Source organism: Toxorhynchites rutilus, chromosome 2 (genome assembly GCF_029784135.1).
Source record: "Toxorhynchites rutilus septentrionalis strain SRP chromosome 2, ASM2978413v1, whole genome shotgun sequence".
NCBI classification, from domain to species: domain Eukaryota; kingdom Metazoa; phylum Arthropoda; class Insecta; order Diptera; family Culicidae; genus Toxorhynchites; species Toxorhynchites rutilus.
In genome coordinates, this window is record NC_073745.1 from 182,209,045 (window position 1) to 182,227,174 (window position 18,130).

The 18,130-nt window shown below is 40.2% G+C and overlaps 1 protein-coding gene across 4 annotated transcripts in view; it reads left to right on the forward strand.

The window, feature by feature from the left end:
- Positions 1 to 16,113, forward strand: part of LOC129770769 (uncharacterized) — a 56,345-nt gene extending 40,232 nt beyond the window's left edge. The window contains exons 6-9 of one of the 4 annotated variants that reach the window (XR_008742191.1): positions 3,104 to 4,413; positions 15,061 to 15,174; positions 15,234 to 15,671; positions 15,728 to 16,113. Coding sequence is in view for 3 of the 4 variants with exons in the window: in XM_055773822.1 (XP_055629797.1) it covers positions 3,104 to 4,487 (1,384 nt within the window). In the remaining variant the exon portion in view is untranslated. Of the gene's footprint in view, positions 1 to 3,103; positions 4,973 to 15,060; positions 15,175 to 15,233; positions 15,672 to 15,727 lie in introns of those variants that run through there. The other 3 variants (XM_055773824.1, XM_055773822.1, XM_055773823.1) reach the window with 3 other exon arrangements.
- The last annotated feature ends 2,017 nt before the right edge of the window (positions 16,114 to 18,130 follow it).

An 18,130-nucleotide genomic window follows, 5' to 3' on the forward strand; every position in this document is an offset into this window, starting at 1 on the left:
CTTTTTTTATGTTTGATTTAGTGCGCTTCATGTCATTTCGAAATGTTTGTCTGCTGGGGTAGATGTGCTATGAGGTTATTTCCCAACTACGTTGAAAAAATATCAGAATGTGCGAAAAATATACTGAAAAGTTCGAATGGAGTGGAAAAGTGTATATTTCGGCATCAACATACCAATGAAGCATCAAAAAGAGTTACTATGAGCACTCTAACCCAGCCCCCACCCCCTGTGAATTATAGATCTCTTTGGTAGCATGTCCGAAAAAAAAGTTCAACTATTGAAAACAAGAGCAGTGGGTCAGAAAGTGATGCAGGAAGAAAACTCCCAAGCCCCGACGCGAGAGAGGTGAAGGTGATGCCCTGATCGTCGAGGTGAAGGAAGGTGACTTATGGGTCACTCCTTGGGCGAACCGATCCGGAGTTGAATGAACTGGGACAGAATGAAAACCAGGCGCACCTAGAAAGGAGACATGGTCTTCGAGTTTAAGATGGATCCGGCGATTAAGAGTTCAGATTTCAAGGAACTTATCGAGAAGTCACTTGTAGAGGAGACTTAGGTGAGAGGTCTATCCCAGGAGTCAGTGATCCAGTGCAAGTATCTTGATGAAATCACTACAGACGAGTGGTTTAGGCGTGAAATACAAACAGAATTCAGCTGGGTTAAACACCGATGACGATCCTATGAGGAAGGCGTACGGTAGTACGCAGATGGCGTCGATATGGCTTTTGACGGATGCAGCCAATAAAATAGTAAAGAAGGCCAAGATAAAAGTTGAATGGTCAGTGCGCTCGCTGAAGATTGTTCCACGGGCGATCAAGCGCATGGAGAGACGCTTCAAGTGCATGGACTTCGGACACCAGGCAAGAGACTGATCCTCATCTTTGCAGGAAATGCGGTGAGAAAGGTCATGTTGCGAAAGACTGCACGAAACAATCGAAGTGCATGCCCTGTGAAACAGAGGAGGGGTATTACCATGCGACAGGAGACTTCAAGTGTTCCTCGTACAAGAAAGCGTTAGCAGAGTCGTGGAGGTAATGGAGGTTACTCAGATTAATCTGAACCATTGTAACGCATTCATATGAAGGTTTCGTTATCGCCAAAATTAATGGAATTTTCATGTGCTGTTGCTACCCACCCCCGAGACAGACATCTGAGCAGTTCCACCAGATGATAGATGCGATGACAGCGGAGCTAATCGGTGGAAAACCGATCGTCATTGGAGACGACTTCAACGGTTGGGCGGTGGAGTGGGGAAGTAGATATACCAACGTACACACATAGGCACAATCTACTGGAAGCTCTCGCAAAGCTGAAAGTAACGTTATTGAATGAAAGTACCACCTTTTGCAGTCCGTCGTTGTTGGCGAACACGGAGTGGAGTGTTCGAATCGTATACGCATAGCGATCACCAGGCTTTCCGGTATAGAATCGATCAACGAAACCACATGATAGTACGGAAGACAACAAGCTGTGAGCGGAAGTGAAAGACGAATACCTTCGACAAGGACCTTTTTGTTGAAGCACTTCGTCTAGATAGCAAAGCTTCAGGCTGGAACGCATAAATGTTGACAAAAATACTGATGAGAGCATGCGACAGCATGCCGAGAAAAATAGGCCCATAAAATAAACGACGCCCAACTTACTGGTGGAATGAAACACTTCGCAGCCTTCGCGCTAGTTGTCTTCGAGCCAGAAGAAGAGTTCAGTGAGCTAGAAGCAGTGCTGACAGAGAGGAACGTAGTAAGGTGTACCGTCGTCGACGAAATGCCTAATGTGGCCTTGAAAGCGGCGATACAGGCTCTCCCGGACATTTTCAGGACAGTGCTACATCAATGGAACAATGAAAGATCTAGAAGTTAGTGTTGCTGCCGAAACCAGGACGCGAAGATGGTCGTGACGGGTTACGCGACATGTTGGAGGGCAATTCTTAATCGGTACACGTCTCGAAGGGGGAACAGATGCTGGCATAATTGGAATGGCATGAAAAAAGAAAGAATAAGGGTAATAACAACAGGTGAAGTGCATGAGCACAGCCGCCCCCGAAGTAGTCGCCTAGAAGTGGTGTCGGGGTGAACGAGGCCACAAGTAGAGGGCTTGGTTTTAGTGGGTGAGAGTCCCAATCGTCATCTGGGTTAACCCTTACCATATAAGGCTGGTAGAGCGTTCCTCATCTCTTTAAATAAAGACAATCAAGCGGCACTTAAATTGCATTTGCCTTTTACGGCAACTAAGTCCGGTACAACAGTACTGAATTCCTGACCATTGCGGTATAGGGGAAATGAACAAGCAGATGAACTTGCAAGATGTGGCTCAAGTAATTTCTGATCGTGTGTTGAAGAGTGAGTTGAAGAAATGGGAAGACCGGGAACTGATGGCTGTACAATTTAACCAGTCAAAAATTGCTGAATCTTAATAAGAAAGACCTCAGGTCATTCATTAGTCTTATAACAGGACACTGTCCGAGCAAATACCTTATTCGAAACATAGGTTTCGTACAATATGATATTTATCGCTTTTGTAATGCTGAAAGCGAAATCTCGAAACATTTGCTATGCAATTTCCGAGCTCTAATGCGGAATTCAACACCTTGATAAGGCTATTCTGGAGCCCAAGAAGTTTGGTTTGTGTCGCCGATCAGGATTATAAATTTTATCAGAAAGATTATTCCTGATTGGCATCTATCTCACTAGAGTTTTCAGTCTACTCCTTCATCAATTATCAGTAGATAAGCCGCATGAATCACAATATTTCAAAACAATGGACACAGTGGTTCACACCCAACAGGAAAAAATAGCCCTCGATACTCGTCAATTTGTCCGAATATGCCAATTGCTGTACTATTTTACATTTGAGATATGTTGAAAAAATGTTTTTTTTTGTTTGTACATACTATGTGTCACACATGGTTCTGATCTTTTTTGTACCTGAGGAGTTCAGTAACAAATATAGCGTCTAAAAAGTGTCTTGGAGAATCATTCTTATAATGGTGGTTTTTACCCATGGGAATATTTGAATTTTCAGGACAATAATCAAGACCTCAAAATACCCTTTTTGGCAGTAACAGAAATAACTAATTATTCGAATTTATTATATTTATTTTTAGCAATATTGATGTACGGATAAAACAAGCCGAGTTGGAATATGCCTTAGGTCGGGAAGAGCTGCAATTGCTATCACTGGTGGAAGAAGCGCGTGCACTTCAGGCACGGCTGGACAAATCTAAACCGGGAACAAATTCCCTCTTTGGAATGCTCCGATCTGGAATCAATCTCACGCTGCATGCAGTCCAAACTACTCCCGGTCGATGGAATGCCAGCATGAAAAGTGACGTTCCAGGCTTCTGGGTGGACTGGGCATTGGATAGTGAAGGATTACAACGTGGAGATCGCATCATCGAGGTTAATGGATGCATAGTCCCTGGAAAAACACGGGAAGAATTACAAAAGTTGATGAACTCTACAGAAAAATGTGAAATGGTTGTTCTAAGGAGGAAAGCTTTGGCATTCTCGCAACAACAATTGCGTCAATCGCAGGCGGATAACGTTCGATTGCAGCACCGAATATCCTATCTTGAAGAACAGGTAAAGGAGATGTTGTCTACTCGGGATAATCATACAGATAGTGGCAGTTCTCAAGCTAGCATCGTAAATGGCAATGGCGGAGCACATGTCACTTCAATAAGTATAACGTCGCCTCCTTCAACGCCACCTGAACATAAACCCCAAACGTATCAGCGTGGAGCATTTGTGACGACAATTATCGATGGTAAACCTTCTAAAAACCCACTGTCTGGCGAGAGCCCAAAGTTACACCACGGTCATGTGACCACAACAACCATCATAAAAGAATGTGATAAAATCAATGGTGAACTGACAAGTGGAAACGTGCTAAAGCATAACATCAGAAACTCGATGTCAACTTCAAAAGTTTCCATTGGTAACGACGTAAGTAATAGTATTGCGTTATATTATCAGAAAAAGGAACGTGATAAACGGGAACGGGAAGCGCGAAGGTTAGAGCGGGAAAGGTATATACAGCAATGCGGCTCAAAGCTACAAAAAAGTACTAATGATCTAGATAGTGATTCTGATCGACGCCATCTGCACAACCATCGGAATTATACACGAAGTTATGAACATCTCAACGGAATGTCGGAAAAACGCAAATTAGTACTCCCTAGTGAATCGAACTCGAAACGAGAAATTAGAAACGTGAAAACTCTTGACTTTGAAAGTGATACGAATGAACAGTACGCCTCGGAACCATCTGGCCCTAACAAAATAAGACCAGCACCACCAAAGAAGCCACTGCGGTTATCGCTGCAACGGGCACAAAGCCTTCAGACCGTGGAAGGAATTTTGGCCGATACACCAAATGATAAGAAGCGGGGTATGAAACGATCCCATCGTAGCGGTAAGAGTTCAGAATACATAGAAAATACAATTCCTCTGCAAACAGCCTCTTTAGGTCGTCAAAAATACATCTGAAATTCGGTATGACAAAATAAATTGCCATTGATTCATCCACTATTTGTTCGTACTTCTATGTTCCGCCTGAAATGTGTGCAAATTATTGTGAAATAAATCTGGCAGTTGCGAAATAATAAATCACCATTTGTGCATTGGAACCTATGAAAATAACAATATCATTTCAGTAGCGAAGGTGGATTTCAAATCGTGTGAATAGTCAACCATAACCAAAAAACAGGAAGTGTGTTATATCTATGGTATAACCGCAAGGGTGACGTAGGACTATCGTTGAATTAGAGATCATTTGTATGAAGTTGAATCTGAATTCATTCTGAATGAATGAATATTTGGAGAACTTCGAAAACGAGAGCGTTACGTTGGAGGCACAAGGTTTTATGCATCCAATATTGGATACGGAAATATCCTACTGATGGGGAAGGATAATCTTCAGAAGCTATCCTGTTGATTGCGATTGATTGAAAAATCACAAAACCTAATGTATTTGGTCACAGTGTTACATGGATAGAAAACATTAAAATAAACTCTTTCATATGAATGTAATTTTAAATTCCCAGAGGAACTGGCAGATTATTTTCAGTAACGATTAGATATTTCCACATTTTCCTCGATACTGGAAGCCCACCAGTGGTTAATGCTAACTCGATAACCATCTGTTAATAGCACTTGATTGAAACATATTTGGTCACAGTGTTACATGGATAGAAAACATTCAAATAAACTCTTTCACATGAATGTATTTTTAAATTCCTAGAGGAACTGGCAGATTATTTTCCGGATCTTTCTCGATCCAAACGGAAAGAATTCCGTGCGTGTATGTGTGTGTGTGTAGCGGCTGCTTCGAGATCTTCCCGGGAAACCGTTTGTGGCATCACTCTTCTCCTGATGGATTCCCTTCTGGCCTAAGGTGCACAAACAGGCTCTTGGTGACACCGTTCATCTGCGCTTTCATGATAAATGAAGAGCTTCACCACAACAGCGACAACATGCTCCAATCGCTGTTCAATTAGAACTGAGTGGATTTCCGAGCGGCGCTCGCTTATATACCGATTGGTGATTTCAATAGCCTATTTTGAAAGCAAATTTAAGACTATTGAAACAAGTTTTTGGATCAGAAAGTAACAAGTATAGAACGCGTAGACATTTTATCTTTCGAATGAAGTGTTTATCATACCATTTCGTTCAGTTGTTTAGGAGCTATTAACACTCAAAATCTCGGTCTCCGGCGTAACGCTTTCGTTTTCGAAACTTTGATTTTACACCCCGGTATAGAAATGAAAGACGTAGTCCTACGTCAAAAATGTTATGCACGATTTCTAGATGACATCCCTACTTGTTGGAAAACGAGAGTTGTATGATTCGAGTCTTAGCTAACATCAGCTAATCTGTCTTTTCAGTCATACTGCATATGAATACACGATGGTAAAGAAGGTGGCAAGATTTTATTTAGTTTTGTATCATAACGGTGCGTTTAGACTAGTGATGTATTCTTGTGTAGAAATATGAGGAGATTTATAGAAATCGCATCAATCGTTTATACTATTTATATAATGAATATATTCATGAATTCATTACTGCAATTAGAAGTTATGATAAATCTGCGACCCGTTTACATATAGGGGAAAGTTGGGAAAGACGAACACCCCTTGTAACTTGCAATACAGTGTATCAATACCTCTCACACTTACTGTGTACACCTAGCTGGCCTTCTGTTAAAATTGTAAAAACACAAAAGTAATCTCCGAAGAGCAGCTCGATGTAAATTTTCGTCTGCAGAGAATAAGGTTCTGATCAGTGTTCCCACACGTACAGATTTATCAGGAACGGTACATATTTTTTCGTTATTTTTGGTACATATTCTTTACGGTACAGAGTACAGATTGTTACAGATTTTTTCCACGCGTGAAATTTCTTACAATTGAACAAGGCAACATAGAGGTACATGATGACATTTACGCCGCAGTATCGCTTAGTTCTGCTGATCATAAAAGCATTTACAATGCAATGATTGATCAGTTTCATAAGGACGGAATTCCTTACAAGGATTTTTTGAAAGGATTCGCGTTGGGCGGTGCGACGTATGTTTCGTCCCAGATCAACAGATTGAATCGTTTGTTCCAGCCTGAAAAATCTGAATTCACGATTCTAAATGAAGAGTCGAAAGATTTTTTTTATCATTCTCACTAATATCTACGAGAGATCTTACGTTGTTTCAATTACCAATGCTATTAAGGGGGTATTCTAGTGTAGAGATACGAATTTCAGACGTTTTTCCGAGTTCCATAAAAATAAAACAAAGAAGATTGATACTATCCATTATATCACTATTTGTTCATCTATCTACGGTGAAAAAACATTCATAACTAGAATAGTTAAAAGGTGATGAAGTGAGAGAGTTCAAAAAAAAAAGACGGGTGGGTAATGTCGGGGACATAACCGGAGTGACGTAGGACTATACAAAGGGGACAGCTTTTGTTAAATATATATTTTAAATATATTGTTTTATTTTCTTCTCCTACTAATCTACCTGAAAAATGGATTAGTTTACTTTTTACTCTTTATGAATATGTTGATGGTTCTGAAAAGAACCTTTGGTGTTGTGTTTTTGTTATCACTCGAGTTAATAAAATAAAACTAACTTTATTTTGACGAGAGTGAGGCTCTTCGTTTATTGAACACTAAAAAGGGACTGGTCATTATATCTATGCTAGAGTCCTACAAAGCCTGGCTCTAGCATTATCTCATTTTTACACAGTATCTCGTCTCGTTCTTATCGCATCTCTTTCGTTATCTCCTTCTGGTAACATGTGGCAGGGGTCTGGTTATTCCAGGATGCGTGCTGACGGAATGGTACAGTACCGATTGCTGCACTGTGTGTTAACTCTCGATATTCCCATCTTGTTCGGTTAAACCTTCCTGTTTAGCTATTGCGTTTGCCACTCGCCACAGCTTTCACAGTTGGAAAATTTCTTCCCATCCAGCTTGTGACATGTTGTTCAGTAAATTACATTTAATGCGACGTGCCGGAGAAACACTTTGCCACTCACTGAAACTAATTGTTGCCTTGATGAGCGCCGAACCGAAGCTGCTCTGTTCTTGATGCGGGTTTTCTGATTGTCGTGAGCAGCTTTGCAAGCTAACTCGAGCACTCCGACAGCCGAAACTCGCTGTTAGGTTTACTGGTGCTCCGGCACCAATCCGTTCGGCCTAGTTACCCTTGAGGAGCAATCAGTGAATGCGACCAACAGGGAACTGGAGACCTGCACGGTTCGAGTGAGACTTTGCCTTTCCCTTAACTTGTCCTCCTTTGTTACGTCCACGATGCCGATGCCGTACAACCACACGGGTATACGGTTTGAAAGAAAATAAGATATTTTGTTGGGGTCCGCGTGTTTTATACTCTAGCGGTACACACTCACAGGATAGAGACAAATCGGCAGACTCAGCCAGAGGGGCGAGTCCAACGAGACGAACGAATGAGCGTTAAAAGGGAGCGATGGCAAAAAAATACATTCATTACGATTTGTTCGCTCGTTGGATTCACATGCAGGCTAAAAAGGGTCCTTTTCAGGATCACAAAATTATCTTCAATCTAAAGAGTTTATTGTTTTGTTATTACTCGATATCCCCATCTTGTTCAGCTAAACCTTTCTGTTTAGCGATTGCATTTGCCACTCGCCACAGCTTTCACAGTTGGAAAATTTCTTCCCATCCAGCTTGTGACATATTTTACAGTAAATTACATTCAATGGCACGTCGCATTACCACCATTCAGTATCTTATTGGAGGTAATTTTAACCTGTAATTGATCATTTGCGATGACAGTGGTACAGTGTCGACTTTCAACGTGGGGTCATAATATGGACCCCGAACTCTATGTTTACAAAAATGTCCAACTAAATATGTCGCATTACAGGTCCGTCCAATTAGCTAAATGTCGAGATAAGTGTAAATTACTGTACTTTCAATCTAGAAACAATTTAAGAATTGGTGAAAATCAATAAGCTCAGAACAACTGCCAAATTCACATACTCATCAGATCCTGGCAAACAAATTATGAAAAAATCAATTTGTGTTTTATTATTATTTTGGATAATGTTTTAGAAAGCATTGAACTGTATTTCCTAAACTCTTTTTTGGAAGGTTTAATGGCCCTGAAAAGCGCCTTGTTTTATGGAATGGTTCCAATTTAGAAAACATAGTACTCGTGGTTTTAAGAAAAACCATTTCGAACGCCCTCGATGCCGCCTTGTTCTGGTTTTGCCACCAAAGCAGATTGTATAAAGAACAAACTTTTTTCTTCCGCTACTTGCTGTCGTTTTGCGATTGCGTTTGCCACTCGCTGCAACTGCCTGTTGTTGTCTTGATGTCCACCGAACCGAATGTGGTCTGTTCTGAATGCGAGTTTTCTTATCGTCGCGAGCAGCTTTTCCACTTCGGCGGCCGAAACTATATAACGCCGGCTAGGTGGACTGATGCACTGATACTAACGCGCTCGGCCTAGCTACCCTTGCGGAGAACTCCAGATCAACACGGTTCGAGCGGGATTTTGCCTTTCCCTTCACTTTTCCTCCTTTACCATGTCCGGACATGGCTGCTTGGGTTGGTTTGTTGATGTGTTGTGATGCGAACCGATGTGGTGTACGGTTTGAATGAGAATGATCGTTACGGCAGCGGAGCGGGGATTTTTAAGCTGACTGGCTGGCTCGATAATTACGCATGTGTGAGACTGCGACCAATGTTTCTTTCTTTTTTTCCTTTTTCCTTTCCAATCGTGCTTCATTCTATTTCGCTGCTGCTCTGGTTGCCCGTTTTGGTCGGTACGATTTGAGTAGCACAAAATGGACCAATCAAAAACGGGCACATAGTGCATTTTGACAATGCTTGATATTTCACAATTATTCAATTATTTATCTCAAGAAAAATGAAATGTTATTCGTTATGATAGATGCGTAGATATATTTCCTATCAATTGATGCAAAAACCTTTGCGATCTATTGAGAAATGCTCGAGTTATAAGCGTTTCAAATCTTGCATTTTTTCCTACTTGTTCAGTGCCTAGATTTCCATTTCACCCCCTATATCTTCCGGTTAGACGTAGTCCTACGTCAAAAGTTGTGCCATGGCGTACACGATTCCAGCCCTTCTGGTTATCCGAAACAAAAAAATCGAACATATTCTGAATCAGTAAAGATGCCGCAATCGCATGAACCTCGGACAAGTCAAAAACATCTCTTTTGATAAAATGGTGGCCGTTTGAAAAACAAAATGCGGTTTAAAACGTATTTTCTTACGTCTTTCGATTTTAAAAAAAATTGTAAAATTAAAAAAAAAAATTTCAGAGGTTCATGCGATAGAGAGATGCCTACAGATTGTATCCATATAAATTCGACATGAATCGGTTCAGTAGAACTTGAGATATCGTGTACGCCAGTTTGAAAAAAACAGTTTCGAGAAAAACGCGTTTGAAGTTCATTGTTATGGCCGTAGCAGGTTGGATACCGCATCACTAAAATGGCTACAACTCGGTAAATAATAGGATTTTCGATAAGTCCTTTCTAGGGTATATTTTTGAATGCCTAAACTGTAGAAATATGAAGGAAATTTTTTTTTATTTTTTTAAAATTTCTAGACTAGATTACTCCCTTAAATATGAAGATCATTTGAAAAGCGACAATAATTTTTAGGTTGGAATATCAGCATAGGAAATTATCAGAACAATGGACAGTGAATGGCAGATCATTTCAAAGGATATTTGTCGCAGTTTTTTCATGGACCTGATCAAGCAAATGAGAAAAAAAACTGATTTTACAATGAGATGTGGAGAATTAATTGATACTAACTAAAAGATAAAATTATTCCGTAATGAAATCACAGTTTCAGAAAACGAGCATCGAATGGCTAAAAAGAATTGACGGTGCATTCGCATTTCGGCGTTTCGATGTCTTGTTTGTAACGTTCTCACTATGCCTCGCTCCTCGGCAACTGTCGAGCGTTTTTTGTCTGAATATAAATTGTGATGATCGGAAAAATGATTAGAACCCTATCAGTGTTGCACAAAACTAAATGTGTGTTGAGAGAGAACGATAAGTTGAGTTGATCGGTTTGGGTTGTATGAATAAACGTCGGCTGGAGTCGGTCTCTTGTAATTTGTATCTCAAACTGAGTGGACGTTATTAATTATCCGGAAGAAATATACCTCCATTGTTCGGGCATTTCAAGTGGCGACGGTAACGGTAAAGTGGTACTGTAGTAAGTGAAATAGAAAAAAAAAAGAAAAAGTTTTCTTCGCTGCGCCGGTGGAAGCGTGCGGTAGAGGCCGTGTAGCGTAGGCATAGGTTTGATTGACAGTTCGTTATTCTCGATACGGATTGGTTGCTAAGTGTGTTCTTGAAAGGAAGTTTCGAGTAGCTGGCACGGAAAATTGAGCCAAGTGAAAAGTAAAGGAAAAGCATTACGCTGAGTGTACTCTGTAGCGTGGCCGCTCAAAAGCCATTGGAATTTGTGTGTCTCGCTTGGTCCGCCATTTTAACGGCGCAGAAGTGGAGAGCTTTTACTTCTTTTGACTGGAAGCATTCAGTAACTCAGTAAAGGCCCATTTATACGTTGCTAGTAGCTGACTTCACAATGAGCAGCTATTGACCCGGTGAACTCGCTTGACAAATGGTTGACTCGCCTTGTCCGTTCACACAATGTGAGCTATTGGTAAGAAACTAGATACTACGGCACGGGTTTACCAGAGATGCCAGACGATTTTTCAAATGTCCATCAAATAGTCAGAAACAGCCGAATTTGTCAGATGATTGATCCGAAATCGACTTCTTTATTGGCAGTTTTCGTCTTAGGTTTTCAGTTGAATTTATCATTACACAATTTCATCGCGAAACACACGCTGGCCATGTTTACAAATACTTTGTGCTGTATTTCTTTGAACTGAAGGTATTATCCGAAAAAAAGCAGAAAGAAAAAAGGATTCGGGCCAGGAATTAGATGCAGAGAAAAGGAGCAACAAATACAATATTTAAGTAACTCCACGATGATGATCCCCGAGAGTACAGAGCAGTGTTGAGAATAACACCTGAAAAAGTGAAAAAATGTTGGATTTAATTGATCCACAAATACAACGCACAGATACACTCATGAGGGATGCTATACCTACAAGAGTGAAACTAGAAATGATGTGCCTTTCTTCTGGAATATCGTTCAGATTATTTTTTAGAATCTCGAAAGCATCTTAGCTATGGATGCTTCCGAAAGTATGTGGTGAAAGTATGTGGTGCTACAAATGGCAGTCTAAAAGATTTTTCAAAATTTGATTTATTTCGCCTTGACAGCAGCTTCGTGTACAAATTTGTGAAATGAAAATGATAGTAGATTTGCAGGAGGAATAAATACGCCTCAAAAACTAAAATAATGAATGAATATCTATTTTTTTAAATCGAATATGTATTCTGTTTCTTAGAACAATACTTTTTTTGCAAGTTGTGAGTGAATTTTGAATGAAAATTGTGGCCGATAATGATTTTATATTTAGATTCCCAATAAAACTATCTCAAAAACAAAGCGTGTCCCGCCAGCGTGCAAAACAAAATAACAACGATTCCGTTTAGAAACTATGAGGGTTTTATTTGTTTTTCCAATAATTTTCAAGTCTATAAATATTTTCGCATATTTTCAAATATCTTAAAAATAGAGACATGTAAAGACAAAGTAAAGATTTCGGCATCCCTGATTCGAGCGCTAAATTTTGTTTTTGACGTTTTGAGGGATGCGAGTGCGAGTAAATTCAAAAAACTTTGAAGTAGCTCGCACGCACATGACACTAACTGGCATGATGTGTTCACACGGTGTGAGTAGCTGCACTCCAGTAACTGACTAGACCGACTCGTATTCGCGTCATCGAAGGTACGGTGTCGCCACCTATGAAAGTTTCGCGTGTGAGTGAAAAATATGTAAACAAACCGTTGCATATTTTCTCTGTAATTAATATACTGATTTCTCGAGAACTTGTACCGTGTTTATCTTACAATTAGTGGAAATTGTTGAAAAATAGTTTTTCTTAGCTGTTTCGATGCTCCGAACCAAAATTTATTGTCATTTAGTAGTGAAAAAAGCCGTTGAAGTACACCCTCTGTCAATCTTCCTGCGAGAGAGGTAAACCGAATTAATGAAATTTGATATAAAAATATCGGCTTAGTGTTCATAAAATACCTAAAATACAAAGATCTGGCTTCTATTCAATCAGTGCTCTAATATTTTTCAAAATATTTTCCTTAGAACGTGTGAAATATGGACGTCAAAAGCTGCGCAAATTGCCCGGAGAACATGCAAGTCGGACGAAATTTGCTTGAAGCTGACTCCGAACAATTTGCAAAATTCAAAAGCCGTATTGTTTTTGTCGTCGGATGTAAAAAGAGATATCGCCCCGGAATTTCTTTTCATGCTTTCCCTCCTAAAACGGACAAATCGCGGTATCTAGACTGGATCCAACGACTACGGCTAAATATAGAACCTACAAAAACCTCCCGTATTTGTAGACTCCATTTCACCGTGTCGAACTTCTACTCTCCAAGTATTATCATTCACATTTTCGCACTTTTGAAAAAGTGTGAAACAGTCCAACTTGGTGCAAAATGTGCAATAATAAAGAAATAAAATAAAACATACTTAAGCAAATGATACAAAACAGCCATGACGTGTTTGCACTTTCCTTTGCCAGCTTTACAGGAACACGAAAACAACCATTTGGAGAAGGAGATTTTCATACGAATTTTTATTGTATGGGGTTCCGAGCTTGGAGATGATGACTGGAGGCAGGACGAGAAAATACTGAACTTCTTCAACACCAACTATTAAAAGATGTCCAGGTTTGAATACTCTTTCGCCTTCGACGACTAAACGGCTTCCACCCGCAGCGTAATCGAACACATCCGCAAACTCCACAGCCACGTAGCAGGTTTCATTTTCTCCGACTGATGGCTCCTGATAATGCATGAAACAAGGTCACAGAAAAACACTTATAAGCTAAATTCAGCTTAAGCTACGGCAAAGTTTTTTTTCACTGCATAAGGAAAACTCATTTTCCAACCGTTTGGAAGACAAATTTTGCACACAATTATTAATTTTTATTAAAATTTAGTATCCTGAAAGTTTGTTTACTTTTTCACAAGTAAAGACAGTGTCCTTCGGATGCGGTAAGAAAACGTTTTCCCCTGCAGTAAATTTATATGATTTAACTAAATTAGCATCCTAGAGGATAGTTCTTTCGATACATACTCACCATTACGAAAATTTCTGCAAAAAACGTTAAAAACGGTGCGTTTAAAAATCACATTCTTTTTGCAATTCTTTGTTGACATTCGCTTCATGCACACATGCTGTCAAATTCAGCTTCGTAGTCGCGAATACTTACTCGCACCGTCCGAACCCTGCTTAAGCCAGCGCTACACGATGCTACGAACACCCTCGAATGCTGGACGCTCGATGATTCGACGCATCGTGTAGTCGACTGACACTACGAACCTCCAATGTCGAGCGTCGAATATTCGCGTTGGATGGTAATCCGTTCGTTGTGGATTACCTTCCAACGCGAGTGGCACGAGTCAAAGAATTTTTGTCATTCGTTGATTCGACACTCGATGACATTCGATACACCGCTACACGATTCGTCCGAATCTATCTTTGACAGATTGGTTTGTTTACAAGTTTTAGATGAAGGAACTATGAAATTGGTTCATAAAATTCAAAATATACGGCAAAATATTGCAGTTTAATAATGTTGATTTCAAGCATTTTTAATTTACAGCCCGATATCAGTACAATTGCTACGGCAGCAATTTCTATACTCGCATCGTCATCCAGTTTCCTAAAGTTTTTGATGGTAAATAAAAACAATAAACATTTGATCCAAATACTCGCCGATTGTTTGGACCGATTGCATTGAATCGAACATTCACTTCACCGTGTAGCAGCACATTCGTCACAACATTTGTCGATTCATCAACATTTCACATTCGAGTGAAATGTTGGACGAATCGTGTAGCGCCCGCATTAACTCAGCTTCGATGCGAGCGTGAGTGAAATTGGCAAGGCACCCACAATCCAATCGACGAAAAAAACATCGACCTAACAACGACCGTAACGCTGTTACCTATTCACGATGACGACGATTAGGTATCGACATCTGGATACGGCATTAGTTTGTATGAGGCAAACTATTCTCTATCATATTAGTCGGCCCGAATCAGTTTATATTTGCTAAAATTTGTATGAAATTTTTTTCTTGGCATAATTTTTTCTACTTAAAGTACGTAACCCTAATTTGAATTATTTTCTATAGACGTTCAGATATTCTCAAAAAAACTTGTCATTATAATATAAAATTATCTCAAAACATATTTTTTTATGACGTTTTTTCACCACTTGCAGGCAATGATGATTTTCACTTACATAGAGTACTAATTTGATTAAGGAAAAATCATGTTCATTAATAATTTTCATTTTAAAATTGTATTCATTCCTTCTGCAAATCCATACTGTCATGCCTATTCCCCAATATCGTCAACGCGGATAGTTCGTTAGTCGAAAATACTGAATAATTAAACAAACCAAATGTCATCACTGGTGGTTCTTTTTTCCACTCCGCTAAACTGTCATCTCAAACAAAAACAAATGGATCATACAACTGGTGAGTATGAAATATATTTCGGCTTTTTAATTATTGATTATTTTATCTTGTCTTATCAGCTATGAATACATTCGACTCGTTTGCTTCCATCAATCGGTAAGTGAGAAAGATGATTTCTCCCATCACCACAGTGCGGATTTCCACTTCTATCACAGCAGCCAACAACATCCGTTTTCCTGCAGCAGTAACCTCCAACCCCTGTTGGCAATGCCGGGGGACAGCATCAACAGCAGCAACAGCAGAATTTGACCATGGTATGGTATCGCGAAGAACTTTCCCCATTAGAGGTTCCGTGCTTCGCGCACATTCAAAAATCCTCTTCAGATACGAAAACTCAACGACAAGGAGATATTTATCAACTTGCTCAGCTGAATTACCACCCCGGAGGAACCCGAATGCACTGATTCCGTAGTATAGTAGAATGAAAATAGGCGAGGTTAGCGAACGTAATCGCATGATATTTTAATGTTCGCATTTTTATCCGGATCATACAACTGGTGAGTAGGGAATTCATTTCTGCTTTTCACGTACTAATCATTTTATTTTGTTTCAGCTATGAATACATCCGACTCAATCAATCGGCGAATGAGAAAGATGATTTCCCTCATCACCACATTGCTTATTTCCACTTCTGTCACACCAGCCAACAGCATCAGCTTTCCCGCAGCAGTATACTTTAAGTCCAGGGTGCTATTCCGGGGAACAGCAACAGCAGCAGGACCTGGCCATCGATAGTATTTCGAGCAATTTTCCCCATCGGAGATCTCGTGCTTCACGCACATTGAAGAATCCTCCTCAGCCACATATCTGTGTCATCAAGGGCAAGGAGGTATTCATCAATGTACTCAGTCGGATTTGAATCGTCAATCCAGACAACCCGGATGCACCGATTCCATTATATACCTTATTTTTATTATACATGGATCTTTATTATTATTTTTCAATAAAATGATTAAAATCGATCAATGTATTTCCTTTTCATTTTCAATAACAAACCAATACAAACATGCAGCAAGCAGTGCTGGAAGCAGCGCTGCAAGCAGGTCGACGCTTTGCACATGTTGGCGAAAAAGTGGCGTCAAGTTGTTCGATGAATGCATATGAAAGGTCGATAACTCGATTGCAAGGTGGCAGCATTTGAGGTCGATTGTTGACATTTCATCGACCCGATCTTGGCAGGCAAAACGGAATGTGGGCAGCCAATACAGACAACGCAAACGCGGATCGGTGTGAAGTGAACAGTGTACAGCTGAGAGTAGAGTAGAATTCTGAGCAGCTGTTAGTGATAGTGAGCAAATCTCAAGAGAGGCAAGTTTGTATCGACGACGAGTGAGCTAAGGGTGGGTTTAGACTAGTGATATCTTCGTGTGAAGAAATATGATGAGATTTATAGAAATCACATTAACCGTTTACACTAGCGAACTTATATAATGAATATATTCATATTTTTGGTGAATTTATTCGCCTGAAGTAGAACTGCATCCAACTTTAGTGATTTCTCACCAGTGAGAAATTCACCAGCGTTTACATATGCCTAAGTTTATTCAATGCATCGTATACATATATACCACCTGTATCATATATATTCTCACCCGTTTACGTCTATTTTCGGGTAAATACATCCATCTATAGCTATAGATCTCCCTAATGTAAACACGCTATAAGGTTGGTGAGCTGGGCATTGGTGAGACGAGCGTCAGCAACGAATACTTTGGCAAGGTTATCTTTGGTGAGGTTTCTGGTGATCACTGCATTGCGAGCGTAAAACATGAGAGAGTAAAGGCTGATTTAGACGATGCCAGTCAGCGCTCTATTTGAAGTATCCAGTGAACAGAGAACAGACACTCTGTTCAAGATACTTGTACCAGTATCGAACAAGTAATTGGCCTCTAACTTGAACAGAGTGTCTGTTCTCTATTCACTGGATACTTCAACTAGAGCGCTGACTGGCATTGTCTAAATCAGCCTTAAGAAGCAGCATATCTAGTAAGTCGTTTCGTCCATTGTTTCTCGTTTGGTTCTTGTCATTTTGGAATATTTTCCGTCAGCATGTCTGCTTTGATTGGGAGCGTTGGCCACTACGTACGTGGTGCTAGTTTTGCTAGCTATATGTAGCTGTTGAATGTTCTTTATCAGTTAAACAAGCGGTAAAGTCGGTGAAATATCGGTTAGTGCACCAGACCCAATGGAGGGATACGGATAGAGATAATGGGCAAAGATCGCGAAACTAAGGCAGGCGTTTCCGTAGTCGAAGTAGGAGCTCGAGTAGGGACCGTGAGCGCGGACGGTACAACAATCATCGTTATGACTATCGCCAACGAGATCGCTATTCGTATACAGATCAGCTGGGAACAAGCTATACAGATCGCCGCAGAGATAGTCAGGACAACCCTCATCAGAACATGATTTGTAACTTTTGCAAATTAAGAGGACAGGTGAAAAGTGACTGTTATAAATTGAATAATCCTAGAAATGTAAATTTCGTGGAAGAAGCACCGGTTGAAATCAATAGCTACGATTTCAAACGCTTGCAGATAAAGGATTCAGAGGATGAAGATGAGTGCTCCCGTGGTCGAGTGGTTAGCGTCAAACCTAACATGCCGGGGGTTCGGGTTCGATTCCCGTTCTGGTCGGGGAAATTTTTCTTCAAAGAAATTTCCTCTGACTTGCACTGTGGTCACGCGTATTCTAGAGCTTGCCACTCAGAATGCATTCAAGGTGTGTTATTTGGCATAGAAATCTCAACTAAGTACTAATGAAAATGACGCAAGTAATACTACGTTGAGACGGCGGAGTTCCTCTAGGAACATTAGTGCCATATAAGAAGAAGAAGAAGAAGGATGAAGATGATGACTATATTTGCATGATGATAGGAAGTACTCGTTTCAGCAAACCATGTCTCGTGAGTGTGTTGGTAGAAGGAATTGCGCTAAACATGGAAATAGATTGCGGTGCG